The sequence below is a fragment of the Cibotium barometz genome, chromosome 1 (genome assembly GCF_041138505.1).
Source record: "Cibotium barometz isolate CiBa-2024 chromosome 1, ASM4113850v1, whole genome shotgun sequence".
Classification (NCBI taxonomy): Eukaryota; Viridiplantae; Streptophyta; class Polypodiopsida; order Cyatheales; family Cibotiaceae; genus Cibotium; species Cibotium barometz.
In genome coordinates this window covers 79631600-79658741 of record NC_141046.1, presented here as the reverse complement: position 1 = coordinate 79658741, position 27142 = coordinate 79631600, and the positions used below count along the sequence as shown (strand labels likewise).

Genomic DNA, 27142 nt, shown 5'->3' with positions numbered 1-27142 from the left:
TCCATCTCAGTCGTCCGAGGTCAGGTGTGCATTGTCCTGCACATGAGTCCAAGGTCAGGTGTGCACTGTCGTGCACATGAAACAGTGCCAGTCCGCGCTGTGAGTCTCCCTCTAGAATGATGTCAGTGGTTCTGTGTATCTGGTATAGTATCGTATGCCAGATCACTGAGTAGATTATGTTTAGGACAAGGGGCCAGCCCATAGGACTACCCCGGATCTGAGTGTGGGCATGGGAATGGTGTAGAACCACCCCCATGAGGGCCAGGAAGGCCCAGGCTGTACCCACCAGCCATGGAGGGGCTGTAGGACAGCCCTAGGGCACAGATAAGGCAATCTCCAGGAGATTACAGCCTTTGTATGGCTGTAGGGCATGTATGGGGCAGCCCATACAGGCTGCCCAGCCTTGGGATTGTGGACAAAAGTGGTGTCCAGCCAATCAAAAGCAGGCGCATCACTTTCAGCCTGTTAGGGAAAAAAGGTATTATTTTTTGTGATTTAATTCAGCATTTATTGCTGAATTTCACCAGTCGTGGGACAAAGCTTGTTTTTTCAGCTGGCCGACTACTCCTCAGGAGGAGTATAAATAGTGGAGGCCATAATCCCATCATTCATCTTAGTTTTCACCAAGTGCTCAAGCCAATCAAGGGCCAGTCAAGCCAAGGAGATTGCCAAGAAAAGGGGTGGACTTGTGAAGGTCAAGGGCAGGATTTTCCAGCCAAGAAAAGGTCAAGTTTTCTGTATTTGTTTTCAGATTTACATCATTCTAATAAAGCAAATACACCATCCGTGGTGGGGGTCCTACAGAGGGTAATTGGGACCCAATACTATGTCCTCTCCATCTCCCCCTTCTCTCTCTATTTTTTGCACATCTCCTTTCAGTTTGTGCGTTAATTCCGTCGCGAAAAGAGTGCTGATTTCTGAGTTTTGAAGTACCGATCCTTCTCCGAAGCTTCCGCATATTATAGTGGTATCAGAGCCTACTTCAAGGACAAAGATTCAGCAAAGAAAACCAGAATTTTTTTTTTCGCTCGTGTGGTTGGTTTTTAGACGCCGGTGGACTACCCCTTTCGGAGTGACTCCTGTCCCTCGAAGGACGGTTGGTTTTTAGCCTCCGGAAGCCTCCGGAAGTCTCCCACATAGATAGTGGATGGTCAGATTGCGTTCCGGAAAGGAATTGCATTTTCCCGCTATGACGAGCTTTGGCGACGAGAGAGAACCAGAACCATGGGACCAGAGTGCACCAGGCAGCCCAGCGAGGGCACCCGGCTTGAGTGTCACAGACATGTTCCAGCAGATGATGCGAGCAATCGCAGACCAGACAACCAAGTTGGATGAGCAGAAGGCGCGGATTTTGGCTCTGGAGGAGCGTTCTCGCTCTCCAGCGTCGCGTTTTCCATCTCCTCCTCCCTCTCCTTCCGTATCCCAGATACCAGATCCTCGTCAAACAGGGACCCTCTCGCTGGGTCACAGCCGCAGCCAAGCTCCTTGCTTGAGATGCAGCTGCGTGCATTGGAGATCCGACAACGAGAAGACGACGCCATGCGACGTGTGGAACACGAGCGTTACCTCAGAGCTTTGGACGCCAGATTGACACCGGCGGCGCCCTCGAATCATTTTCCCGAGAAAATGAATTTCAGTAAGTATAATGGTAAACTCGATCCCACAACTCTTTATTCATGGTTGCATCAATTTGAAGCTTACTTTGCCGCAGTTAGAAAAACAGATACTGACAAAGTGATCTTAGCTAGTTGGTACTTGGAAGGTGAGGCCATTCCTTGGTGGACTCAGTGGGCTCATGCCCACACCAGAGCAGGTATGGCAGCTTAATTGTGGGACGAGTTCGTCCGCGACCTTAAGCAGCGGTTTCTACCGCCCCACTACCTTGAGCGACTCAAAGACGAGTTCAGGGGAGCGCGTCAGAATGCGCAACCAGTCCTTCAGTTTGCCAATAAAATTTCGACCTTGTGTCTACAATTAGGCTTATCTGATTCGGACAAGAAAGGGCAGTTTTTGTATGGCCTGGACACGCAAATCCAATGGGAGGTGCGTATGTTTAGGCCAGCCACCTTTGAGGACGCACTCTCGCTTGCGCAGAGTGCAGAAATGAAACACAAGACTTCCCAGCCGGCTTCTCCCATAACGCCTCGGGGGGCAAAAGCCAGAACTAGACGGGGTCTTCCCTAGGACAGAGCCCGGGAGCCTCTGGCTCCAAGAACTCGAACAATGCATCTAAGCTTACTCCAGACCAGAAAGCGGAGGCAGGCAAGACAGGTGGCAAGTCGAGTGCTGAGGAGCTTTCTCAGTACAAGAAGGAGGGTAGATGTTTCTTTTGTCACACAAAAGGACATACTTCTCGGGATTGTTCGAAGAAGCCTCCAAAGGCCGTCGCCGCCTCCACAGCTTCCGTGGTGAGCACAGCACCCACACAGACCCCAGCGGCTACCCCTAGTTCTTCAACCCCCGGTGCTTCAGTTGGAGCAATTATTAGCCGGGAGCTCGAAGATAAGCAGAAGGGCGCCCATGACCAGGAGTATGAGCGCAACGAATTGCTCAAGTCCTTTGGCTACATAGGTGGCCAGAGAGTCGTTGTCTTGTTTGACAGCGGCGGCACGGAGGATGTGGTCACAGAACAGGCCGCTAGGCGTGCCCGTTTCTAGCTGACTCCAGTGGACAAACAGGTTGAGGGTTTTAGCACAGGTATGACAACGAGCGTCAAGTATGAAGCTCTAGGTGCTAAGTTAGTGATTCAGGGCATAGAGTTTGTGCGTGACTTAATGGTTGCCCCTCTTGTAGGAGCATACATAATTTTGGGTATCCAGCGGTTTCACAAGTTTCTTCCTGATGTCAAGTGGGACAAGCACACGTTCCAGAACAATCGGAATGTGTCAAACACCTCGGTGACCATTAAGTGTGAGCCAGGGATTCCAAACTTTCCGCCCATAAGCCACTTGCAGGCTAAGCGAGCAGTCAGGAAAGGCGCACAGTGTGCGATGATTTACATCCAGACAGCCCAGACGGTGGCCAGTGCTTCCGAGAAGTACTCGGTTCTCCATGAAAAGTTCCAGAAGATTTTTCTTCGGGACAGTCTCCCTCCCCAGCTCCCCCCGTCCAGACCGGAGGATCACAGGATTGACCTCCTCCCAGTCTCGGAACCCCCGAGCAAGTTTCCGTATCGCCTTTCTAAGGCAATGGAATCGGAGTTGGACCGCCAACTCCAAGAATTGTTGCAAGCTGGCTTCATCCACCCCAGCGTGTCGCCATTTGCAGCACCGATCTTGTTTGTCAAGAAGAAAGATGGATCTTCCCGGTTGTGTGTCGATTATCGTGCCCTCAACAAGCTGACTATCAAGAGCAGATTCCCGATGCCTCGAATTGACTATATTCTCGAGAGGTTGAATGGAGCAAAGGTGTTCTCAAAACTGGATTTAAAGTGTGGGTACCACCAGGTACAGATTGTTGAGGGGGACATCCCCAAGACAGCCTTCCGTACAGAACGGGCCCACTATGAATTTGTGGTCATGCCATTTGGATTGACGAACGCCCCCGCTACATTTAACCGCATGATGATGCGTATTTTCCGGGAGTTGATTGGAGAGTGTGTGTTCATATTTCTGGACGACATACTCATATTTTCAGCTACAGTTGAGCAGCATGACATTGATGTGGAGAAAGTCCTTAAGTTGCTGGAAAGCAACGAGCTCTATGTCAATGAAAAGAAGTCAGAATTTTATCTGTTCCAGGTACATTACTTGGGATATATAATTAGTGCAGAAGGCATTGGACTTGATCCGGCTAAAGTGGCCGAGATTGTTAACTGGGAAGTACCTCAGACCGCTTATGACATTAGATCATTTGTGGGTATATGCCAGGCATATTCCACCCACATTGACAAGTTTTCTGATCTCTCGGCAGACCTCACTGATCTCCTAAAGGGAGTGAAAACAAGAAGGCAAAAGATTCGAATGACTCCACGAGCGTTGGAGGCATTCCAGAACCTCAAGGTGGCTTTGTCAGAAGCGCCTTGTTTAGCCCTTGCCTCGTGGGACGAACCATTTCAAGTGATCACCGATGCGAGTAACATCGCAATTGGAGGTGTATTGCAACAGAATGGTCATCCGGTAGTTTACATGTCTCGTAAGTTACTGCCCGCCGAAAAGAACTACTCAGTCTATGATCGTGAACTCCTAGCAGTTATACAGGCCTTGAAACATTGGAAACATTTCCTGTATGGCCGTGACTTCGAGGTTCGCACTGACCATCAGGCATTGCGCTGGATTCAGACGATGCCAAGTGCACAGTGGAGTGATCGATAACACCGCTGGAGTCAGATATTCCAACAGTTCGGTGGCATGATTGAGTACCTTCTAGGAAAGGCCAATCCAGTGGCCGATGCTTTGAGCAGGAAGGGACAAGTATTTGCGATTCAGACCACTACACTAGACTTGACCTTGTTGGTACAGGACTAGAAGACATGAAGCACACGTACGTGGATTCCGAGGAATTCGGTACTCAGTGGGAACAGGCATTGGATGCCACAGGACCATGCCATTTTCTGATACGCGATGGTTGGCTTTTCTATAAAGGCTGACTATGTGTCATGAAATCATTCCGGGCAGCTCTTCTCCATGATGCCCATGACGTCATTACAGGTGGTCATTCGACTCTGGAGAAATTAGAACGGCAATACTATTGGCCAAAGATGAGGCGTGATGTGTTTACATATGTACAACGCTGTGACATTTGTCAAAAGGTGAAAGCTCCTCGTTGAAAGAAGATAGGGTTGTTACAGCCTTTGCCAATTCCTGAGGGTCCTTTCCAGGACATTTCGATGGACTTTGTCACAAATCTGCCTCCTAGTCCGAGTAAGCGTAATACGCAGTGTTTAACTATTGTTGATAGGTTCAGCAAATTTGTTGTGCTTATTCCTTGCAGGGCCAATGTGACCGCCGAGGATGTTGCCCAGCTATTCATTCGGCATTGGTACCTGATTGGCGGGATTCCTAGAACCATAGTGTCAGACCGAGATGCCAAGTTTACCAGTCATTTTTGGAGGGCATTGTTTGATAATTTTGGTACTAAGTTGAATTTTTCCAGTGCATTCCACCCACAGACAGATGGCCAGACAGATGTGCTGAAGTGTTATGTCCACGATCAGCAAGGTAAGTGGGAATCGTTTTTGCCTTTAGTTCAAGCTGTTTTGAATGACTCTTTTTCTTCAGCTATTGGCAGGACTCCATATGAGACAGCGTTTGGAAGACCTTTTCAGTCGTTGTTAACCAGGACTTCGTCTTCAGTACCTGAGGCGAACAGAGTGACAGAGTCTTACCAGGAGATCCTAGAGTCCGTTAAAGACAGATTGGCTAAAGCGCAAGAGGCTTACACTCGACAGGCCAATAAAGATCGAAGGGACATGAAGTTTTCGGAAGGGGATTGGGTGTATCTTCGGACTATGAAGCAAAGATTGAAGCAGGTGGGCAAGCGATGCCCAAAGTTGTCTTTCAGGAGCTTCGGACCTTTTCCCATCCGGAAAAAGATTAATGAGGTGTCTATGCAGTTAAAGCTACCTCCGAGTTGGACTATGCACGATGTATTTCATGTCAGTTGGTTAAAGCCTATGCAGGTCCACCCCCTTCAGAGGTCAAAGACGAAGCGGAACCAGACATTGTTGATGAAGCAGAAGTCATGGTTCCAGAACAGATCCTTCTGCATCGTTTCAAGCATGGCTCAGGCCGAAGACTACGACAATTCCTCACGAAGTTTCAGGACCGAGGAACTCATGAAGCGGTATGGCTCGACAAAGAATTTTTCGAAGACTATCCGGCATTATTGACGGATTATTTGGAGGCTATGCAGCTTCCGTCAAGTTAAGCAGAAGGGGATGTCACGTGCATCCCGCACTTGGATGCCACGTAGACATTTCTATACAGAAGGTGCATGACCTGGGATGGTGAAGTGGTCCCATGTGAGCCCAGTCCGGGACGAGTCAGCCAGGGATCCATCTCAGTCGTCCGAGGTCAGGTGTGCATTGTCCTGCACATGAGTCCAAGGTCAGGTGTGCACTGTCGTGCACATGAAACAGTGCCAGTCCGCGCTGTGAGTCTCCCTCTAGAATGATGTCAGTGGTTCTGTGTATCTGGTATGGTATCGTATGCCAGATCACTGAGTAGATTATGTTTAGGACAAGGGGCCAGCCCATAGGACTACCCCGGATCTGAGTGTGGGCATGGGAATGGTGTAGAACCACCCCCATGAGGGCCAGGAAGGCCCAGGCTGTACCCACCAGCCATGGAGGGGCTGTAGGACAGCCCTAGGGCACAGATAAGGCAATCTCTAGGAGATTACAGCCTTTGTATGGCTGTAGGGCATGTATGGGGCAGCCCATACAGGCTGCCCAGCCTTGGGATTGTGGACAAAAGTGGTGTCCAGCCAATCAAAAGCAGGCGCATCACTTTCAGCCTGTTAGGGAAAAAAGGTATTATTTTTTGTGATTTAATTCAGCATTTATTGCTGAATTTCACCAGTCGTGGGACAAAGCTTGTTTTTTCAGCTGGCCGACTACTCCTCAGGAGGAGTATAAATAGTGGAGGCCATAATCCCATCATTCATCTTAGTTTTCACCAAGTGCTCAAGCCAATCAAGGGCCAGTCAAGCCAAGGAGATTGCCAAGAAAAGGGGTGGACTTGTGAAGGTCAAGGGCAGGATTTTCCAGCCAAGAAAAGGTCAAGTTTTCTGTATTTGTTTTCAGATTTACATCATTCTAATAAAGCAAATACACCATCCGTGGTGGGGGTCCTACAGAGGGTAATTGGGACCCAATACTATGTCCTCTCCATCTCCCCCTTCTCTCTCTATTTTTTGCACATCTCCTTTCAGTTTGTGCGTTAATTCCGTCGCGAAAAGAGTGCTGATTTCTGAGTTTTGAAGTACCGATCCTTCTCCGAAGCTTCCGCATATTATAGTGGTATCAGAGCCTACTTCAAGGACAAAGATTCAGCAAAGAAAACCAGAATTTTTTTTTTCGCTCGTGTGGTTGGTTTTTAGACGCCGGTGGACTACCCCTTTCGGAGTGACTCCTGTCCCTCGAAGGACGGTTGGTTTTTAGCCTCCGGAAGCCTCCGGAAGTCTCCCACATAGATAGTGGATGGTCAGATTGCGTTCCGGAAAGGAATTGCATTTTCCCGCTATGACGAGCTTTGGCGACGAGAGAGAACCAGAACCATGGGACCAGAGTGCACCAGGCAGCCCAGCGAGGGCACCCGGCTTGAGTGTCACAGACATGTTCCAGCAGATGATGCGAGCTATCGCAGACCAGACAACCAAGTTGGATGAGCAGAAGGCGCGGATTTTGGCTCTGGAGGAGCGTTCTCGCTCTCCAGCGTCGCGTTTTCCATCTCCTCCTCCCTCTCCTTCCGTATCCCAGATACCAGATCCTCGTCAAACAGGGACCCTCTCGCTGGGTCACAGCCGCAGCCAAGCTCCTTGCTTGAGATGCAGCTGCGTGCATTGGAGATCCGACAACGAGAAGACGACGCCATGCGACGTGTGGAACACGAGCGTTACCTCAGAGCTTTGGACGCCAGATTGACACCGGCGGCGCCCTCGAATCATTTTCCCGAGAAAATGAATTTCAGTAAGTATAATGGTAAACTCGATCCCACAACTCTTTATTCATGGTTGCATCAATTTGAAGCTTACTTTGCCGCAGTTAGAAAAACAGATACTGACAAAGTGATCTTAGCTAGTTGGTACTTGGAAGGTGAGGCCATTCCTTGGTGGACTCAGTGGGCTCATGCCCACACCAGAGCAGGTATGGCAGCTTAATTGTGGGACGAGTTCGTCCGCGACCTTAAGCAGCGGTTTCTACCGCCCCACTACCTTGAGCGACTCAAAGACGAGTTCAGGGGAGCGCGTCAGAATGCGCAACCAGTCCTTCAGTTTGCCAATAAAATTTCGACCTTGTGTCTACAATTAGGCTTATCTGATTCGGACAAGAAAGGGCAGTTTTTGTATGGCCTGGACACGCAAATCCAATGGGAGGTGCGTATGTTTAGGCCAGCCACCTTTGAGGACGCACTCTCGCTTGCGCAGAGTGCAGAAATGAAACACAAGACTTCCCAGCCGGCTTCTCCCATAACGCCTCGGGGGGCAAAAGCCAGAACTAGACGGGGTCTTCCCTAGGACAGAGCCCGGGAGCCTCTGGCTCCAAGAACTCGAACAATGCATCTAAGCTTACTCCAGACCAGAAAGCGGAGGCAGGCAAGACAGGTGGCAAGTCGAGTGCTGAGGAGCTTTCTCAGTACAAGAAGGAGGGTAGATGTTTCTTTTGTCACACAAAAGGACATACTTCTCGGGATTGTTCGAAGAAGCCTCCAAAGGCCGTCGCCGCCTCCACAGCTTCCGTGGTGAGCACAGCACCCACACAGACCCCAGCGGCTACCCCTAGTTCTTCAACCCCCGGTGCTTCAGTTGGAGCAATTATTAGCCGGGAGCTCGAAGATAAGCAGAAGGGCGCCCATGACCAGGAGTATGAGCGCAACGAATTGCTCAAGTCCTTTGGCTACATAGGTGGCCAGAGAGTCGTTGTCTTGTTTGACAGCGGCGGCACGGAGGATGTGGTCACAGAACAGGCCGCTAGGCGTGCCCGTTTCTAGCTGACTCCAGTGGACAAACAGGTTGAGGGTTTTAGCACAGGTATGACAACGAGCGTCAAGTATGAAGCTCTAGGTGCTAAGTTAGTGATTCAGGGCATAGAGTTTGTGCGTGACTTAATGGTTGCCCCTCTTGTAGGAGCATACATAATTTTGGGTATCCAGCGGTTTCACAAGTTTCTTCCTGATGTCAAGTGGGACAAGCACATGTTCCAGAACAATCGGAATGTGTCAAACACCTCGGTGACCATTAAGTGTGAGCCAGGGATTCCAAACTTTCCGCTCATAAGCCACTTGCAGGCTAAGCGAGCAGTCAGGAAAGGCGCACAGTGTGCGATGATTTACATCCAGACAGCCCAGACGGTGGCCAGTGCTTCCGAGAAGTACTCGGTTCTCCATGAAAAGTTCCAGAAGATTTTTCTTCGGGACAGTCTCCCTCCCCAGCTCCCCCCGTCCAGACCGGAGGATCACAGGATTGACCTCCTCCCAGTCTCGGAACCCCCGAGCAAGTTTCCGTATCGCCTTTCTAAGGCAATGGAATCGGAGTTGGACCGCCAACTCCAAGAATTGTTGCAAGCTGGCTTCATCCACCCCAGCGTGTCGCCATTTGCAGCACCGATCTTGTTTGTCAAGAAGAAAGATGGATCTTCCCGGTTGTGTGTCGATTATCGTGCCCTCAACAAGCTGACTATCAAGAGCAGATTCGCGATGCCTCGAATTGACTATATTCTCGAGAGGCTGAATGGAGCAAAGGTGTTCTCAAAACTGGATTTAAAGTGTGGGTACCACCAGGTACAGATTGTTGAGGGGGACATCCCCAAGACAGCCTTCCGTACAGAACGGGCCCACTATGAATTTGTGGTCATGCCATTTGGATTGACGAACGCCCCCGCTACATTTAACCGCATGATGATGCGTATTTTCCGGGAGTTGATTGGAGAGTGTGTGTTCATATTTCTGGACGACATACTCATATTTTCAGCTACAGTTGAGCAGCATGACATTGATGTGGAGAAAGTCCTTAAGTTGCTGGAAAGCAACGAGCTCTATGTCAATGAAAAGAAGTCAGAATTTTATCTGTTCCAGGTACATTACTTGGGATATATAATTAGTGCAGAAGGCATTGGACTTGATCCGGCTAAAGTGGCCGAGATTGTTAACTGGGAAGTACCTCAGACCGCTTATGACATTAGATCATTTGTGGGTATATGCCAGGCATATTCCACCCACATTGACAAGTTTTCTGATCTCTCGGCAGACCTCACTGATCTCCTAAAGGGAGTGAAAACAAGAAGGCAAAAGATTCGAATGACTCCACGAGCGTTGGAGGCATTCCAGAACCTCAAGGTGGCTTTGTCAGAAGCGCCTTGTTTAGCCCTTGCCTCGTGGGACGAACCATTTCAAGTGATCACCGATGCGAGTAACATCGCAATTGGAGGTGTATTGCAACAGAATGGTCATCCGGTAGTTTACATGTCTCGTAAGTTACTGCCCGCCGAAAAGAACTACTCAGTCTATGATCGTGAACTCCTAGCAGTTATACAGGCCTTGAAACATTGGAAACATTTCCTGTATGGCCGTGACTTCGAGGTTCGCACTGACCATCAGGCATTGCGCTGGATTCAGACGATGCCAAGTGCACAGTGGAGTGATCGATAACACCGCTGGAGTCAGATATTCCAACAGTTCGGTGGCATGATTGAGTACCTTCTAGGAAAGGCCAATCCAGTGGCCGATGCTTTGAGCAGGAAGGGACAAGTATTTGCGATTCAGACCACTACACTAGACTTGACCTTGTTGGTACAGGACTAGAAGACATGAAGCACACGTACGTGGATTCCGAGGAATTCGGTACTCAGTGGGAACAGGCATTGGATGCCATAGGACCATGCCATTTTCTGATACGCGATGGTTGGCTTTTCTATAAAGGCTGACTATGTGTCATGAAATCATTCCGGGCAGCTCTTCTCCATGATGCCCATGACGTCATTACAGGTGGTCATTCGACTCTGGAGAAATTAGAACGGCAATACTATTGGCCAAAGATGAGGCGTGATGTGTTTACATATGTACAACGCTGTGACATTTGTCAAAAGGTGAAAGCTCCTCGTTGAAAGAAGATAGGGTTGTTACAGCCTTTGCCAATTCCTGAGGGTCCTTTCCAGGACATTTCGATGGACTTTGTCACAAATCTGCCTCCTAGTCCGAGTAAGCGTAATACGCAGTGTTTAACTATTGTTGATAGGTTCAGCAAATTTGTTGTGCTTATTCCTTGCAGGGCCAATGTGACCGCCGAGGATGTTGCCCAGCTATTCATTCGGCATTGGTACCTGATTGGCGGGATTCCTAGAACCATAGTGTCAGACCGAGATGCCAAGTTTACCAGTCATTTTTGGAGGGCATTGTTTGATAATTTTGGTACTAAGTTGAATTTTTCCAGTGCATTCCACCCACAGACAGATGGCCAGACAGATGTGCTGAAGTGTTATGTCCACGATCAGCAAGGTAAGTGGGAATCGTTTTTGCCTTTAGTTCAAGCTGTTTTGAATGACTCTTTTTCTTCAGCTATTGGCAGGACTCCATATGAGACAGCGTTTGGAAGACCTTTTCAGTCGTTGTTAACCAGGACTTCGTCTTCAGTACCTGAGGCGAACAGAGTGACAGAGTCTTACCAGGAGATCCTAGAGTCCGTTAAAGACAGATTGGCTAAAGCGCAAGAGGCTTACACTCGACAGGCCAATAAAGATCGAAGGGACATGAAGTTTTCGGAAGGGGATTGGGTGTATCTTCGGACTATGAAGCAAAGATTGAAGCAGGTGGGCAAGCGATGCCCAAAGTTGTCTTTCAGGAGCTTCGGACCTTTTCCCATCCGGAAAAAGATTAATGAGGTGTCTATGCAGTTAAAGCTACCTCCGAGTTGGACTATGCACGATGTATTTCATGTCAGTTGGTTAAAGCCTATGCAGGTCCACCCCCTTCAGAGGTCAAAGACGAAGCGGAACCAGACATTGTTGATGAAGCAGAAGTCATGGTTCCAGAACAGATCCTTCTGCATCGTTTCAAGCATGGCTCAGGCCGAAGACTACGACAATTCCTCACGAAGTTTCAGGACCGAGGAACTCATGAAGCGGTATGGCTCGACAAAGAATTTTTCGAAGACTATCCGGCATTATTGACGGATTATTTGGAGGCTATGCAGCTTCCGTCAAGTTAAGCAGAAGGGGATGTCACGTGCATCCCGCACTTGGATGCCACGTAGACATTTCTATACAGAAGGTGCATGACCTGGGATGGTGAAGTGGTCCCATGTGAGCCCAGTCCGGGACGAGTCAGCCAGGGATCCATCTCAGTCGTCCGAGGTCAGGTGTGCATTGTCCTGCACATGAGTCCAAGGTCAGGTGTGCACTGTCGTGCACATGAAACAGTGCCAGTCCGCGCTGTGAGTCTCCCTCTAGAATGATGTCAGTGGTTCTGTGTATCTGGTATGGTATCGTATGCCAGATCACTGAGTAGATTATGTTTAGGACAAGGGGCCAGCCCATAGGACTACCCCGGATCTGAGTGTGGGCATGGGAATGGTGTAGAACCACCCCCATGAGGGCCAGGAAGGCCCAGGCTGTACCCACCAGCCATGGAGGGGCTGTAGGACAGCCCTAGGGCACAGATAAGGCAATCTCTAGGAGATTACAGCCTTTGTATGGCTGTAGGGCATGTATGGGGCAGCCCATACAGGCTGCCCAGCCTTGGGATTGTGGACAAAAGTGGTGTCCAGCCAATCAAAAGCAGGCGCATCACTTTCAGCCTGTTAGGGAAAAAAGGTATTATTTTTTGTGATTTAATTCAGCATTTATTGCTGAATTTCACCAGTCGTGGGACAAAGCTTGTTTTTTCAGCTGGCCGACTACTCCTCAGGAGGAGTATAAATAGTGGAGGCCATAATCCCATCATTCATCTTAGTTTTCACCAAGTGCTCAAGCCAATCAAGGGCCAGTCAAGCCAAGGAGATTGCCAAGCAAAGGGGTGGACTTGTGAAGGTCAAGGGCAGGATTTTCCAGCCAAGAAAAGGTCAAGTTTTCTGTATTTGTTTTCAGATTTACATCATTCTAATAAAGCAAATACACCATCCGTGGTGGGGGTCCTACAGAGGGTAATTGGGACCCAATACTATGTCCTCTCCATCTCCCCCTTCTCTCTCTATTTTTTGCACATCTCCTTTCAGTTTGTGCGTTAATTCCGTCGCGAAAAGAGTGCTGATTTCTGAGTTTTGAAGTACCGATCCTTCTCCGAAGCTTCCGCATATTATAGTGGTATCAGAGCCTACTTCAAGGACAAAGATTCAGCAAAGAAAACCAGAATTTTTTTTTTTCGCTCGTGTGGTTGGTTTTTAGACGCCGGTGGACTACCCCTTTCGGAGTGACTCCTGTCCCTCGAAGGACGGTTGGTTTTTAGCCTCCGGAAGCCTCCGGAAGTCTCCCACACAGATAGTGGATGGTCAGATTGCGTTCCGGAAAGGAATTGCATTTTCCCGCTATGACGAGCTTTGGCGACGAGAGAGAACCAGAACCATGGGACCAGAGTGTACCAGGCAGCCCAGCGAGGGCACCCGGCTTGAGTGTCACAGACATGTTCCAGCAGATGATGCGAGCTATCGCAGACCAGACAACCAAGTTGGATGAGCAGAAGGCGCGGATTTTGGCTCTGGAGGAGCGTTCTCGCTCTCCAGCGTCGCGTTTTCCATCTCCTCCTCCCTCTCCTTCCGTATCCCAGATACCAGATCCTCGTCAAACAGGGACCCTCTCGCTGGGTCACAGCCGCAGCCAAGCTCCTTGCTTGAGATGCAGCTGCGTGCATTGGAGATCCGACAACGAGAAGACGACGCCATGCGACGTGTGGAACACGAGCGTTACCTCAGAGCTTTGGACGCCAGATTGACACCGGCGGCGCCCTCGAATCATTTTCCCGAGAAAATGAATTTCAGTAAGTATAATGGTAAACTCGATCCCACAACTCTTTATTCATGGTTGCATCAATTTGAAGCTTACTTTGCCGCAGTTAGAAAAACAGATACTGACAAAGTGATCTTAGCTAGTTGGTACTTGGAAGGTGAGGCCATTCCTTGGTGGACTCAGTGGGCTCATGCCCACACCAGAGCAGGTATGGCAGCTTAATTGTGGGACGAGTTCGTCCGCGACCTTAAGCAGCGGTTTCTACCGCCCCACTACCTTGAGCGACTCAAAGACGAGTTCAGGGGAGCGCGTCAGAATGCGCAACCAGTCCTTCAGTTTGCCAATAAAATTTCGACCTTGTGTCTACAATTAGGCTTATCTGATTCGGACAAGAAAGGGCAGTTTTTGTATGGCCTGGACACGCAAATCCAATGGGAGGTGCGTATGTTTAGGCCAGCCACCTTTGAGGACGCACTCTCGCTTGCGCAGAGTGCAGAAATGAAACACAAGACTTCCCAGCCGGCTTCTCCCATAACGCCTCGGGGGGCAAAAGCCAGAACTAGACGGGGTCTTCCCTAGGACAGAGCCCGGGAGCCTCTGGCTCCAAGAACTCGAACAATGCATCTAAGCTTACTCCAGACCAGAAAGCGGAGGCAGGCAAGACAGGTGGCAAGTCGAGTGCTGAGGAGCTTTCTCAGTACAAGAAGGAGGGTAGATGTTTCTTTTGTCACACAAAAGGACATACTTCTCGGGATTGTTCGAAGAAGCCTCCAAAGGCCGTCGCCGCCTCCACAGCTTCCGTGGTGAGCACAGCACCCACACAGACCCCAGCGGCTACCCCTAGTTCTTCAACCCCCGGTGCTTCAGTTGGAGCAATTATTAGCCGGGAGCTCGAAGATAAGCAGAAGGGCGCCCATGACCAGGAGTATGAGCGCAATGAATTGCTCAAGTCCTTTGGCTACATAGGTGGCCAGAGAGTCGTTGTCTTGTTTGACAGCGGCGGCAGGAGGATGTGGTCACAGAACAGGCCGCTAGGCGTGCCCGTTTCTAGCTGACTCCAGTGGACAAACAGGTTGAGGGTTTTAGCACAGGTATGACAACGAGCGTCAAGTATGAAGCTCTAGGTGCTAAGTTAGTGATTCAGGGCATAGAGTTTGTGCGTGACTTAATGGTTGCCCCTCTTGTAGGAGCATACATAATTTTGGGTATCCAGCGGTTTCACAAGTTTCTTCCTGATGTCAAGTGGGACAAGCACACGTTCCAGAACAATCGGAATGTGTCAAACACCTCGGTGACCATTAAGTGTGAGCCAGGGATTCCAAACTTTCCGCTCATAAGCCACTTGCAGGCTAAGCGAGCAGTCAGGAAAGGCGCACAGTGTGCGATGATTTACATCCAGACAGCCCAGACGGTGGCCAGTGCTTCCGAGAAGTACTCGGTTCTCCATGAAAAGTTCCAGAAGATTTTTCTTCGGGACAGTCTCCCTCCCCAGCTCCCCCCGTCCAGACCGGAGGATCACAGGATTGACCTCCTCCCAGTCTCGGAACCCCCGAGCAAGTTTACGTATCGCCTTTCTAAGGCAATGGAATCGGAGTTGGACCGCCAACTCCAAGAATTGTTGCAAGCTGGCTTCATCCACCCCAGCGTGTCGCCATTTGCAGCACCGATCTTGTTTGTCAAGAAGAAAGATGGGTCTTCCCGGTTGTGTGTCGATTATCGTGCACTCAACAAGCTGACTATCAAGAGCAGATTCCCGATGCCTTGAATTGACTATATTCTCGAGAGGCTGAATGGAGCAAAGGTGTTCTCAAAACTGGATTTAAAGTGTGTGGGTACCACCAGGTACAGATTGTTGAGGGGGACATCCCCAAGACAGCCTTCCGTACAGAACGGGCCCACTATGAATTTGTGGTCATGCCATTTGGATTGACGAACGCCCCCGCTACATTTAACCGCATGATGATGCGTATTTTCCGGGAGTTGATTGGAGAGTGTGTGTTCATATTTCTGGACGACATACTCATATTTTCAGCTACAGTTGAGCAGCATGACATTGATGTGGAGAAAGTCCTTAAGTTGCTGGAAAGCAACGAGCTCTATGTCAATGAAAAGAAGTCAGAATTTTATCTGTTCCAGGTACATTACTTGGGATATATAATTAGTGCAGAAGCACTAGACTTGACCTTGTTGGTACAGGACTAGAAGACATGAAGCACACGTACGTGGATTCCGAGGAATTCGGTACTCAGTGGGAACAGGCATTGGATGCCACAGGACCATGCCATTTTCTGATACGCGATGGTTGGCTTTTCTATAAAGGCTGACTATGTGTCATGAAATCATTCCGGGCAGCTCTTCTCCATGATGCCCATGACGTCATTACAGGTGGTCATTCGACTCTGGAGAAATTAGAACGGCAATACTATTGGCCAAAGATGAGGCGTGATGTGTTTACATATGTACAACGCTGTGACATTTGTCAAAAGGTGAAAGCTCCTCGTTGAAAGAAGATAGGGTTGTTACAGCCTTTGCCAATTCCTGAGGGTCCTTTCCAGGACATTTCGATGGACTTTGTCACAAATCTGCCTCCTAGTCCGAGTAAGCGTAATACGCAGTGTTTAACTATTGTTGATAGGTTCAGCAAATTTGTTATGCTTATTCCTTGTAGGGTCAAGGTGACCGCCGAGGATGTTGCCCAGCTATTCATTCAGCATTGGTACCTGATTGGCGGGATTCCTAGAACCATAGTGTCAGACCGAGATGCCAAGTTTACCAGTCATTTTTGGAGGGCATTGTTTGATAATTTTGGCACTAAGTTGAATTTTTCCAGTGCATTCCACCCACAGACAGATGGCCAGACAGATGTGCTGAAGTGTTATGTCCATGATCAGCAAGGTAAGTGGGAATCGTTTTTGCCTTTAGTTCAAGCTGTTTTGAATGACTCTTTTTCTTCAGCTATTGGCAGGACTCCATATGAGGCAGCGTTTGGAAGACCTTTCCAGTCGTTGTTAACCAGGACTTCGTCTTCAGTACCTGAGGCGAACAGAGTGAGAGAGTCGTACGAGGAGATCCTAGAGTCCGTTAAAGACAGATTGGCTAAAGCGCAAGAGGCTTACACTCGACAGGCCAATAAAGACCGAAGGGACATGAAGTTTTCGGAAGGGGATTGGGTGTATCTTCGGATTATGAAGCAAAGATTGAAGCAGGTGGGCAAGCGATGCCCAAAGTTGTCTTTCAGGAGCTTCGGACCTTTTCCCATCCGGAAAAAGATTAATGAGGTGTCTATGCAGTTAAAGCTACCTCCGAGTTGGACTATGCACGATGTATTTCATGTCAGTTGGTTAAAGCCTATGCAGGTCCACCCCCTTCAGAGGTCAAAGACGAAGCGGAACCAGACATTGTTGATGAAGCAGAAGTCATGGTTCCAGAACAGATCCTTCTGCATCGTTTCAAGCATGGCTCAGGCCGAAGACTACGACAATTCCTCACGAAGTTTCAGGACCGAGGAACTCATGAAGCGGTATGGCTCGACAAAGAATTTTTCGAAGACTATCCGGCATTATTGACGGATTATTTGGAGGCTATGCAGCTTCCGTCAAGTTAAGCAGAAGGGGATGTCACGTGCATCCCGCACTTGGATGCCACGTAGACATTTCTATACAGAAGGTGCATGACCTGGGATGGTGAAGTGGTCCCATGTGAGCCCAGTCCGGGACGAGTCAGCCAGGGATCCATCTCAGTCGTCCGAGGTCAGGTGTGCATTGTCCTGCACATGAGTCCAAGGTCAGGTGTGCACTGTCGTGCACATGAAACAGTGCCAGTCCGTGCTGTGAGTCTCCCTCTAGAATGATGTCAGTGGTTCTGTGTATCTGGTATGGTATCGGATGCCAGATCACTGAGTAGATTATGTTTAGGACAAGGGGCCAGCCCATAGGACTACCCCAGATCTGAGTGTGGGCATGGGAATAGTGTAGAACCACCCCCATGAGGGCGAGGAAGGCCCAGGCTGTACCCACCAGCCATGGAGGGGCTGTAGGACAGCCCTAGGGCACAGATAAGGCAATCTCCAGGAGATTACAGCCTTTGTATGGCTGTAGGGCATGTATGGGGCAGCCCATACAGGCTGCCCAGCCTTGGGATTGTGGACAAAAGTGGTGTCCAGCCAATCAGAAGCAGGCGCATCACTTTCAGCCTGTTAGGGAAAAAAGGTAGTATTTTTTGTGATTTAATTCAGCATGTATTGCTGAATTTCACCAGTCGTGGGACAAAGCTTGTTTTTTCAGCTGGCCGACTACTCCTCAGGAGGAGTATAAATAGTGGAGGCCATAATCCCATCATTCATCTTAGTTTTCACCAAGTGCTCAAGCCAATTAAGGGCCAGTCAAGCCAAGGAGATTGCCAAGCAAAGGGGTGGACTTGTGAAGGTCAAGGGCAGGATTTTCCAGCCAAGAAAAGGTCAAGTTTTCTGTATTTGTTTTCAGATTTACATCATTCTAATAAAGCAAATACACCATCCATGGTGGGGGTCCTACAGAGGGTAATTGGGACCCAATACTGTGTCCTCTTCATCTCCCCCTTCTCTCTCTATTTTCTTCACATCTCCTTTCAGTTTGTGCGTTAATTCCGTCGCAAAAAGAGTGCTGATTTCTGAGTTTTGAAGTACCGATCCTTCTCCGAAGCTTCCGCATATTACATGTAGTGCTCCTCTGTCTCTGCCTCCTGGTAGCATAGCTAACAAATGCGGTCATCCAAGATCTGATGCACATATCGCCCTGTCTCAATCCGTAGCTAGTGTGATGAGGTCCGGATCTGTCCAATGGCACAACGTATCCCATGTGATAGGGGTACATCCATGTACGCCGGGCGGGTGATAAAATCATCTAGTGAGAGGTGTAGAAAATGGCTCTTGTAATGAGCGATTTTCGTGCCTAAGGGCTCAAGGGGGCTAGTCCATGTCCTCTCTGTGTCCACTTTGATGATATCCATCCTGTTTTGCTCTGAGCGGGTGAGATCCAAAAATGGACAATCCAGACTGTACTGAAAGGGTGGTAGTGCCTCTATCCGCAAACCATGTAGGTCAAACCATGATCTCATCTGAGTGTACCAGCAATGAGTATCTCCATCCTCTGCCAATTGTATGGATGAGGTCAATGCCAATCGGGAGTACCTTTGCTGAGGGAGCTCCCATAGCCGCTGTAAAAAGGTAACTACCTGGAATAGGGCCTCAGTCACTACTGGTGTGGCACCCAGCTCAGCCCAAACAATCTCATGTGGTACTGATGATTTGCTCCGAATCATGCGGGCAATCATCATAATCAGTGGTCTCTCCATTTGCCTCCATCACTCATCCGTCCCTCTCTGAGATCTGTGATGTATGCTGGCCCCCCAAATTGGAGCTCCGTACAGGAGGGTTGGTGTGACAAGCGTATCAAATAGCCACAATTTGGTGCGTGGCTCCTGAAACTGTATGTGTGCACACTGCCTCCCAAGGCTGCATGCCCTCGAGCTGATCTAGCTGCTGTTGCCTCCTTTAGGGAGAAACGTGGTCTTGTGAAAGTAACTCCCAAGTAGACATATGACTTGACGTACTCAACCGGCTCCCCTCGGAAAGTGAACTGAGGCTCTGATCTCGTCACCCATGCCTGTGTGGTGTTAAACACCATAACATTGGTTTTCCCAAGGTTCACTGTTAGATCTCTGTCCGCACAAAAAGCCTGTAATGCATTGAGATGTCTCTGTAATCCCTCCGGAGAGTTTGAGATTAGAACAATATCATCAGCATATAACAAGATGGGTATCAACACCCTTGCCAGGCATGCCCCTGGGCCTCCCAATCTTTCTACATAATCAGAGACCGCATCAATGTACAATCCAAAGAGGGTGGGCGATAGCGGGCATCCCTGCTTCACCCCTATCATGCTGGTGCTGGTCACCATATCGGATAGTCCGCCTGGAGCTCGGACTCTGCCTGTCACAGACTCATACAAAGCATATATCCCCCACTGCATATCCTCGGGTACCTTAATGTCATGCAATCTGTGCATAAGCATAGCACGTGGTATGGTATCAAAGGCTTTGCGGAAGTCCACAAAGCAACAATATATCCTTCTCTTCTGTGCCTTGCCCTCTTCAATAAGTGCCCGAAGTGTCAGTATGTGATCTAAGGTAGTAAATCCTCTCCTGAAGCCGGCCTGTCCATGTGCTCGATGACCATGCCTCTCTGCCCAGCGGCTCAGCTCCGACTCCAATATAGAGCCATATAGTTTGGCCAAGTAATGACCAATCATGATCGTCCTGTAGTTGCTTGGTACAATGGGGTCCCCATTCTTAAAGAGTGGTACAATGATATGCTCTGTCCAGCTTGCCGGAAACCCTCACAAATGGCACGATTAAACACATGTACGATGAGCGGAGCCAAAGTGTCACGTGCATATGAGAAGTGCTCTCCAGTGGAGGGGGGTGGGGGGCTATCTTGCATCATATAGCTCTCTAGCATAAGTATGCCATGCCTCAGGTGCAGTAATCGAAGTACCAGGCTGTCTCTCCTGAAACATCTTCCATGCCCTCTTGCTGTCCTTCCCCAGGAAGAGTTGGTAGATCTCCTCCTCTAGCTTAGCTAGAGTTGGTAGATCTCCTCCTCTAGCTTAGCTAGATAGGCTCGTTTCTTCCTCTAGTGTAGCTAGAGAGAAGATAGAGAGAGGGGGAGAGAACTTTGCACAGGACACGCACACTGCGCGGGGAACAGGCCCCGCCCCCTTTCAGGAAATTATTCAAGAACAATCCACGGGCTCGGAAGCCAGGATCAATACATCAATGAATACAAAAGCAAACAATATGCCGATGTAGAAACCAATTGCCTAAGCACAACAACATGGGGACGGCCCACAAGATCTCTCACCGGGCTAGTACCAAATCCAACGTACCCCAAGCTTGTAAACGAGGAACAAAAGTGATCTGTGAAGATGATTAAGCTTATGATGATCACGATAGATTTGTCTCCCAAACCAGAGAAGAAACAGCCCACAAAGGTCGTACAGTTGGCAGCCAGTTCAGTAGGCACACAGTTCCATACATGGTAGCAGCGCCGTACAATCGACAGCAGCAGTACAGTCAGAACAGCAAGGGCAGCCGGCGATGAAAACTTGCGCTTGGTTGATGATGAGAATCAAGTGATTAGGATGAGGGGGGTGGGTCACATAAAGGGGGGATGGGTGGGACAAGGAGGGAATACAGGGAATAGGGGATATGGAGAACAAACTTTAAGCTGATTAGGATGAGGGGGGGGGGGTGTGTTTCGTGTCCAAGCATGAACATCATCAATACCTGATTAGGATGAGGGGGGTGGGTCACATAAAGGGGGGATGGGTGGGACAAGGAGGGAATACAGGGAATAGGGGATATGGAGAACAAACTTTAAGCTGCAATAGCCTTGAGTAAGATTAAAAAAGCATACATTGAAAAGAAAATACAACTAATGAGATTTTATAGTTTCGCAAGCTGGAGATACATCAAGACTAAAATGACAAAATATCTGGATGATGGCTCTTTTTGAGATCCTCGTACCTTGTCTTGTTATGCTTCTTTCTGCTTCATTTGAGTGGGTGCAAGCTCCTGTGCTATCCATATGTTCATGCCCTGTTTGAGGATACAAAGCCTACACTCTCCTGATCACTCCTCTTTATACCACTTCTTGGGTAGTCCTCCCACTTGGAGTTCAAGAGCTGCACACTCTCGATGTTTGTGTTCCACAAGTTCAGATGTGACTTGGGTTTTAACCTCCTTAAGGTTCCTAGCTGTTTCTTGCAAATTGTTCTCAACTTCCTTGACCTAGATTTTATCCGTCCGGGGTAGAGAGAGAGAGAGAGAGGGTCATAGCACGATTAAACTTTGACTGTTGAAAGATTTTTCTCATTCAACTCTCAAGGCTCAAATATCAAATGGCAAATGTGTTTTCAGGAGTATGTTAAATTTGACGGTTGTGTTTGCAGGGCAACAAAGGTTCTAAATTTTTGAAATCTGTTGGTGTGGTAGAGGCAACACCGGATCAGATATTTGATATGATAATGACACTCCACAAGAACCAGCGTTACCAGTATGTGATTTTTCTTTTCACATGCATTTATTTGGATCGGTATACTTTGTAATCATTATAACATTTCAGAATCTCTTGTTTTGGTAGGTGGGACATCTTAACTGGTGATTTGGTGCTGGTAGAGGATATCGATGGCCATTCTGATATAGCGCATGGGGTTTATGATCCAAGGTTTTATAGAAGGTTTGCCTTTCACTTTGATATATCTTGTGGTGTCACCCTTTTCTTCATGTGTCAAAACCTAGAAACAGAGCATTGCCATGTATATGCTTGTGTTCATATGGATGTTCTGAGTAGTGTTCTCTTTCTCTCAGATGGAGCTTCAAAAAAGATTTTATATTTTTGCGCCGATGGCGACATGATCAAGATGGCTCTTTTTGTAAGTCTTTATGTCGATAACATCCATCACAAGGTTATGTCACATCAAATTTGATACTTACTATTACTTTTAATGTTAATCATTGCCAGCCATTACTGAAGACTCAGCTGTTCATAAGAAGTGTCCTCGCCGTTTTGGCCATCGGCGGGTCAAGCTAAATCGTATGTATCATGTCAAAAAGAACCACTTAAAAGAAAATAAAAATCTATATCATAGTAGGCTGTGGTTAATAGTTCTCTGTTGGCTAAATGGTATGTGTATCCTGTGAAAGAGCATCACTCCTAATTATGGTTCTGATTTTAAAAATCCAATATCATAGTAGGCTGTAGTTAATAATTTGTGCTCTCCTGGTTGCAGCAACTGTATGGGAAATCTCACCTCTTCCTACAAGATGTGGCACACCAAGATCCCTTGTTACACAAATAATAGAGATCAGGCCTGTGGGATGTAATTTACTGCAGAAATTATTTCCCTCTAACTTCCAGACAACAATACCTTACTTCTTACTATGCAGGACCGCTGGTTAGAAAAGTTTTCATTCTGTATGTTGTGATAATTGCCTCCTCTCATGTCAACCTGAAGCAGGTATGTATCCTAACCTCATATGTACGCCAGGTCTAAGGGAGTTCTTTGCAGCAAACAATGAAGCGGGTGTTGATGGAGAGCATGTGGATTCCTGCTCAAATGTACTCACCACTGAAGGAGACTTGACCTCACAAACTATACAAGAAGCACAAGCTCCAGAAGTTAGCGAACAATTTTATGATGCCATTGCTTTAGATGATCTGTCAGGGGAAGATGATGGTGAGGCAGAAGAGGAACTTGTAAGAAAGTGCAAGGTTGTTCTTTCACCATCCAAGTGATTTGGATCATTGTATCTTCTTTCTCAAAGGTTTTCAATGGTGATTTATGCATATGTCTTATCCTATCTGAGATCTGAGTTTTATTTCACCTATTCGTGTCTTAAGTTTTTAACCTGGTAGGGTATGGATGTGGGCCACATTAGAGAGCTGTGTCATGCCGGGATATTGTCCAAGCTCTCCTGAGATATGGACAATCTTGCCGCTTGAAAAGAAAGGGAGCATGAAACATCTAGTGTTCTCGTGCTGCTTTAACACCTTTCTCTGATGAGACAATGATATAGCAGTATGATGAACATGCAGTGTAGTATACCATGCACTCTAGAGTGGAGAGAGAGAGAGAGAGAGAGAGAGAGAGAGAGATGGATGCTATTCTTCTGTAAGCAGGGGAAGGCACCGGATAGAAGCTCATCTTGGACTGTGATGCTAGGTCTGCCAAGCAAGAGACCACCAAGTCAGTCCTTAATCTGCTAGTAGTTATCATGATTTAGCTTCAAAATCTGTTGGCAAAATGTTTGTTCATGTTCTACTTCTCATTGCAAGATGCAAATAAGTCAGTCCTTAATCTGCTAGTAGTTATCATGATTTAGCTTCAAAATCTGTTGCAAAATGTTTGTTCATGTTCTACTTCTCATTGCAAGATGCAAATATTTGTAGGTCGTCAGGAGAATGACGATCTAATCATAAGTGCTGAACCTGTGGACATTGATGTGAACATCTGCAAAGCCTCATTAAGACAAGGGAATGATGATGCTGATTCAGACTGCTGGAGTGACCCTGGAGGACAAGGTTTTATGGTTCGTGGACGGACTTACATTCATGACAATATCAAGGTCAAATGTGTACCTACTGTTTGTAACTTTTTGAAACCTTTTTGACCATGTGCAAGGCCTTATTCACATGAAATCTGCTTTTCTTTTTTCCAGGTGCCAGGTGGAGATCCCCTCTTAAAACTTCTCGGTGTGGATTGGCTTAGACATGAAAAGAGGATTGACTTGGTTGCTCAACATCCTCGTAGTTTGGTGAAGGTCAGAAAAAGTATTGCCTCCATTAACTTCATGCAAAGACTTGTCTTGTCATGTGCTGACGTTGTTGTTTTGCAGATAAACGAAGTCGAGAAATTACCTTTTGTGCTGATTATCAACCTCCAGGTAAAAAGAAGCTTTTTATGGTTATCAGCCTCCAGGTAGGTAAAATGAAGCTTTTCTGTAGGCTGATAGGGAGTTTGATTGAGAACACTAACTAGTTTTTGCTGTATTTATAGCTTCCTGCCAAACCTAATTATAGCTTAGTATTCTATTACGGAGCACATAAACCCATAAGGCCAGGCTCTTTACTCCATAAATTTGTCACTGGGGATGATGCATTCCGTAACTCACGCCTCAAGCTCATTCCGAGAATAGTTGAGGTATATTGTACTCGGGCTCCACCAAAATTAGTAGCATTCATCAACACTTGTATGCCTGTTCTGTTGGGTTCAATCTCAGGTATTCTTTGTAATGTTGTGTAGGGATATTGGGTGGTGAAGCGTGCTGTTGGAACCAAGGCCTGCTTGCTTGGCAGAGCATTAACTTGCAAATACTTTAGTGAAAACAATTTTTTAGAGGTTTGTGATTGTCGTGGATTCATTTATGGGTGATTCTTGAGGTTTGTGATTGCCTTGAACTTGTGTATGTCTGTGGGTGGTTTTTGCAGATAGATGTAGACGTGGGCTCTTCCTCGGTAGCACGTAGTGTATGTGGCCTGGTTTTGGGTTATGCCACGAGCGTTGTGATTGACTTTGCAATGTTGATCGAGGTATGGTCATGTGACCTCTTTAATCTGCTGTGGTGGTGGTATGTAAGTACGTGAAGCTGAGTTCAATTGTTGCTTTTGCAGGCTAGGGATGAAGGTGAGTTGCCAGAGTACCTGTTAGGTGCTAGTAGGATACACCGGATCAACCCTGAGTCTGCATTGTCTTACGAGGAGTTGTGATCAATGATTCCATTTTTTGCTGGGCTTCATCGTCAATTTGTACCAATGCAGCAGCGAGCAAGTTGATACCAATGCTGTTTGCTTACGTTGGTTCTGCAGAAGGGACCAGGGTGAGCGGCCATGCTTGATATGCTGATGACCTCCAGACACCACCTTGCACCCGCCACACTCAATTCCTTCTGTAAATTAGCATTTTTTAGACCAGAAACAGTAGATTTGATAGTCTGGTGTCCCCCAAAATAGTGGGTAGTCAATTTTTTGCTCTTCTTTGAATAGGAAGAGAGATGGGCAATAAAATTATACCAGACGCCCCAGCCTGCCTCTGGTTCATTCAGACCCCAGTGTTATAATTTTTGAACGGTTTTTGTATTTTATTTACTTAAATCATTCATGTGGGTCAAGGCTTTGAAGCTAAGAGCATTGAAAGTTCGGGGAAATTGTGCAAGGAAAAACGAAGAAAGCCTGGATCGCCATGTGTTTGACTCCATGCGGTTTGCCATGCCGTCTTACAGCCCCGTCTCTCACAGCTCAGCACCACACAGGCAATCTCTCTCCTTCTCACCCCCTCACCCTCCCTCTCTCGTACAGTGCATCTCTCTCTCTCTGTCTCTCTATCCGAGGCGATTTGCCGATTTGCACTTTGCAGGCGATTTGCCGATGAGGTGATTTTCTAGGACCAAGGGGTCCGGGGTTCAATTTTTCAGGGCTACCAGTTCGCTCTTTTTCATTTTATTTTTCATCCTTAATAAGGGGTTGAAACCTTAATAAGGTTTAATCTGTAATCCTCCTCCTACCTATCCTCCTCCTCCTACCCCTTCCCTCTTCATCACCCTACCCTGCCTTGTCCACTTAACCTCCTCCTCTTTTTCTTTCTCTACCTACCCCCTCCTCCACCTCCTTCTACATCAACGGTGCCATTTCCTCCTCCTCCGCCTACCCTTGTGTCCTCCTCTTTCTCTGACTAGTAAGGAAGAGAGGGAGTCTTGGTGATATTTTGTGTAAGCCATGCATAGTCGACCTACTCATGCGTCCTCCTTTGCGGGGACGAGAGAGAGAGAGAGAGAGAGAGAGAGAGAGTCTTAGTGATATCTTGTGTGGAGCCATGCATAGTCGACCTACTCATGCGTCCTCCTTTGCGGGGACGAGAGAGAGAGAGAGAGAGAGAGTCTTGGAGAGAGAGTCTTGGTGATATCTTGTGTGGAGCCATGCATAGTCGACCTACTCATGCGTCCTCCTTGCGGGGACGAGAGAGAGAGAGAGAGAGAGAGAGAGAGAAAGAGAGAGAGAGTCTTGGTGATATCTTGTGTGGAGCCATACGTCCTCCTCCTACTCATGCGTCCTCCTCCTTTGCGAGAGAGAGAGAAAGAGAGAAAGAGAGAGAGAGTCTTGGTGATATCTTGTGTGGAGCCATACGTCCTCCTCATACTCATGCGTCCTCCTCCTTTGCGAGAGAGAGAGAGAGAGAGAGTCCTGGCGATAGTGGAGCCAAGTGTCTTGCTTGGCTATGCTCTACAGATAGCAAACGGGAGAGACATACAGAGGATAAACAGGCAAAATCGAGAGAGAGAGAGAGAGAGAGAGAGATGGCCTGGGCACATGAGAAGCTCAGGCCGACGAAGAGCTGCTCAAAATAATAAAAAAATTCGTTTTATTATATTTTAATCCTCCTCTGCACCGAACGTTTCCTTTGGCCGACCCTTTTCTCCCCACCTATTGTCATTCCAGCCCAACACACCGACTGTCACCTCCACCTCTATAAAGATCAAAGGAAGGCCTTTTTTATCCTACAATATTGACATGCGTTTTCATGCTGCGATGGAAAACATGTTAAAGCGGCCTACCATAGTTGCTTAGGAGTTCGATTCCCCTTAGGCTCGATAATTTTGTTTATGCATGTGAAAAGGTGCATTGTTGGCCGTCCATTGGTCGGTCGGACTTTCATGTTGGCATGTCCGACCGGCAATGTCCGGCGGGTTCTTTGCCACCGGTCGGACTTTTTGGAGATCATGTGCGAGATACCACTCCGTTCGGCAAGGTCCAACCGTTCACTCTTTTGCCAGACGGAGGCCACCGGTCGGAGACATGTGCACAAGCTAAGAGAGAGGGAGGGAGCCGGTGTGCATGACATGTTTGTCAAAAAGGAGACGTGTCAAAAAGCCGTGTAGAATTTCACATCAACATCATGACATGAATCTAGCAAATCTTGTGTGTCAAGGGTCTAAAACCTTAAAGACGAAGGTGTC

General features: G+C 47.9%; 1 protein-coding gene across 1 annotated transcript in view; it reads left to right on the top strand.

Annotated features, from left to right (window-relative positions):
* LOC147642475 (protein ENHANCED DISEASE RESISTANCE 2-like) overlaps nucleotides 1-25314 on the top strand; it is a 32127-nt gene extending 6813 nt beyond the window's left edge. Inside the window, exons 9-22 of the mRNA XM_086806887.1 lie at nucleotides 21583-21686; nucleotides 21774-21869; nucleotides 22001-22065; nucleotides 22155-22226; nucleotides 22423-22587; nucleotides 22681-22904; nucleotides 23313-23379; nucleotides 23583-23758; nucleotides 23852-23953; nucleotides 24029-24076; nucleotides 24190-24333; nucleotides 24436-24531; nucleotides 24621-24722; nucleotides 24804-25314. Coding sequence (XP_086663013.1) covers nucleotides 21583-21686; nucleotides 21774-21869; nucleotides 22001-22065; nucleotides 22155-22226; nucleotides 22423-22587; nucleotides 22681-22904; nucleotides 23313-23379; nucleotides 23583-23758; nucleotides 23852-23953; nucleotides 24029-24076; nucleotides 24190-24333; nucleotides 24436-24531; nucleotides 24621-24722; nucleotides 24804-24899 — 1557 coding nt within the window. The 3' untranslated portion in view covers nucleotides 24900-25314. The remainder of the gene's footprint in view (nucleotides 1-21582; nucleotides 21687-21773; nucleotides 21870-22000; nucleotides 22066-22154; nucleotides 22227-22422; nucleotides 22588-22680; nucleotides 22905-23312; nucleotides 23380-23582; nucleotides 23759-23851; nucleotides 23954-24028; nucleotides 24077-24189; nucleotides 24334-24435; nucleotides 24532-24620; nucleotides 24723-24803) is intronic.
* The last annotated feature ends 1828 nt before the right edge of the window (nucleotides 25315-27142 follow it).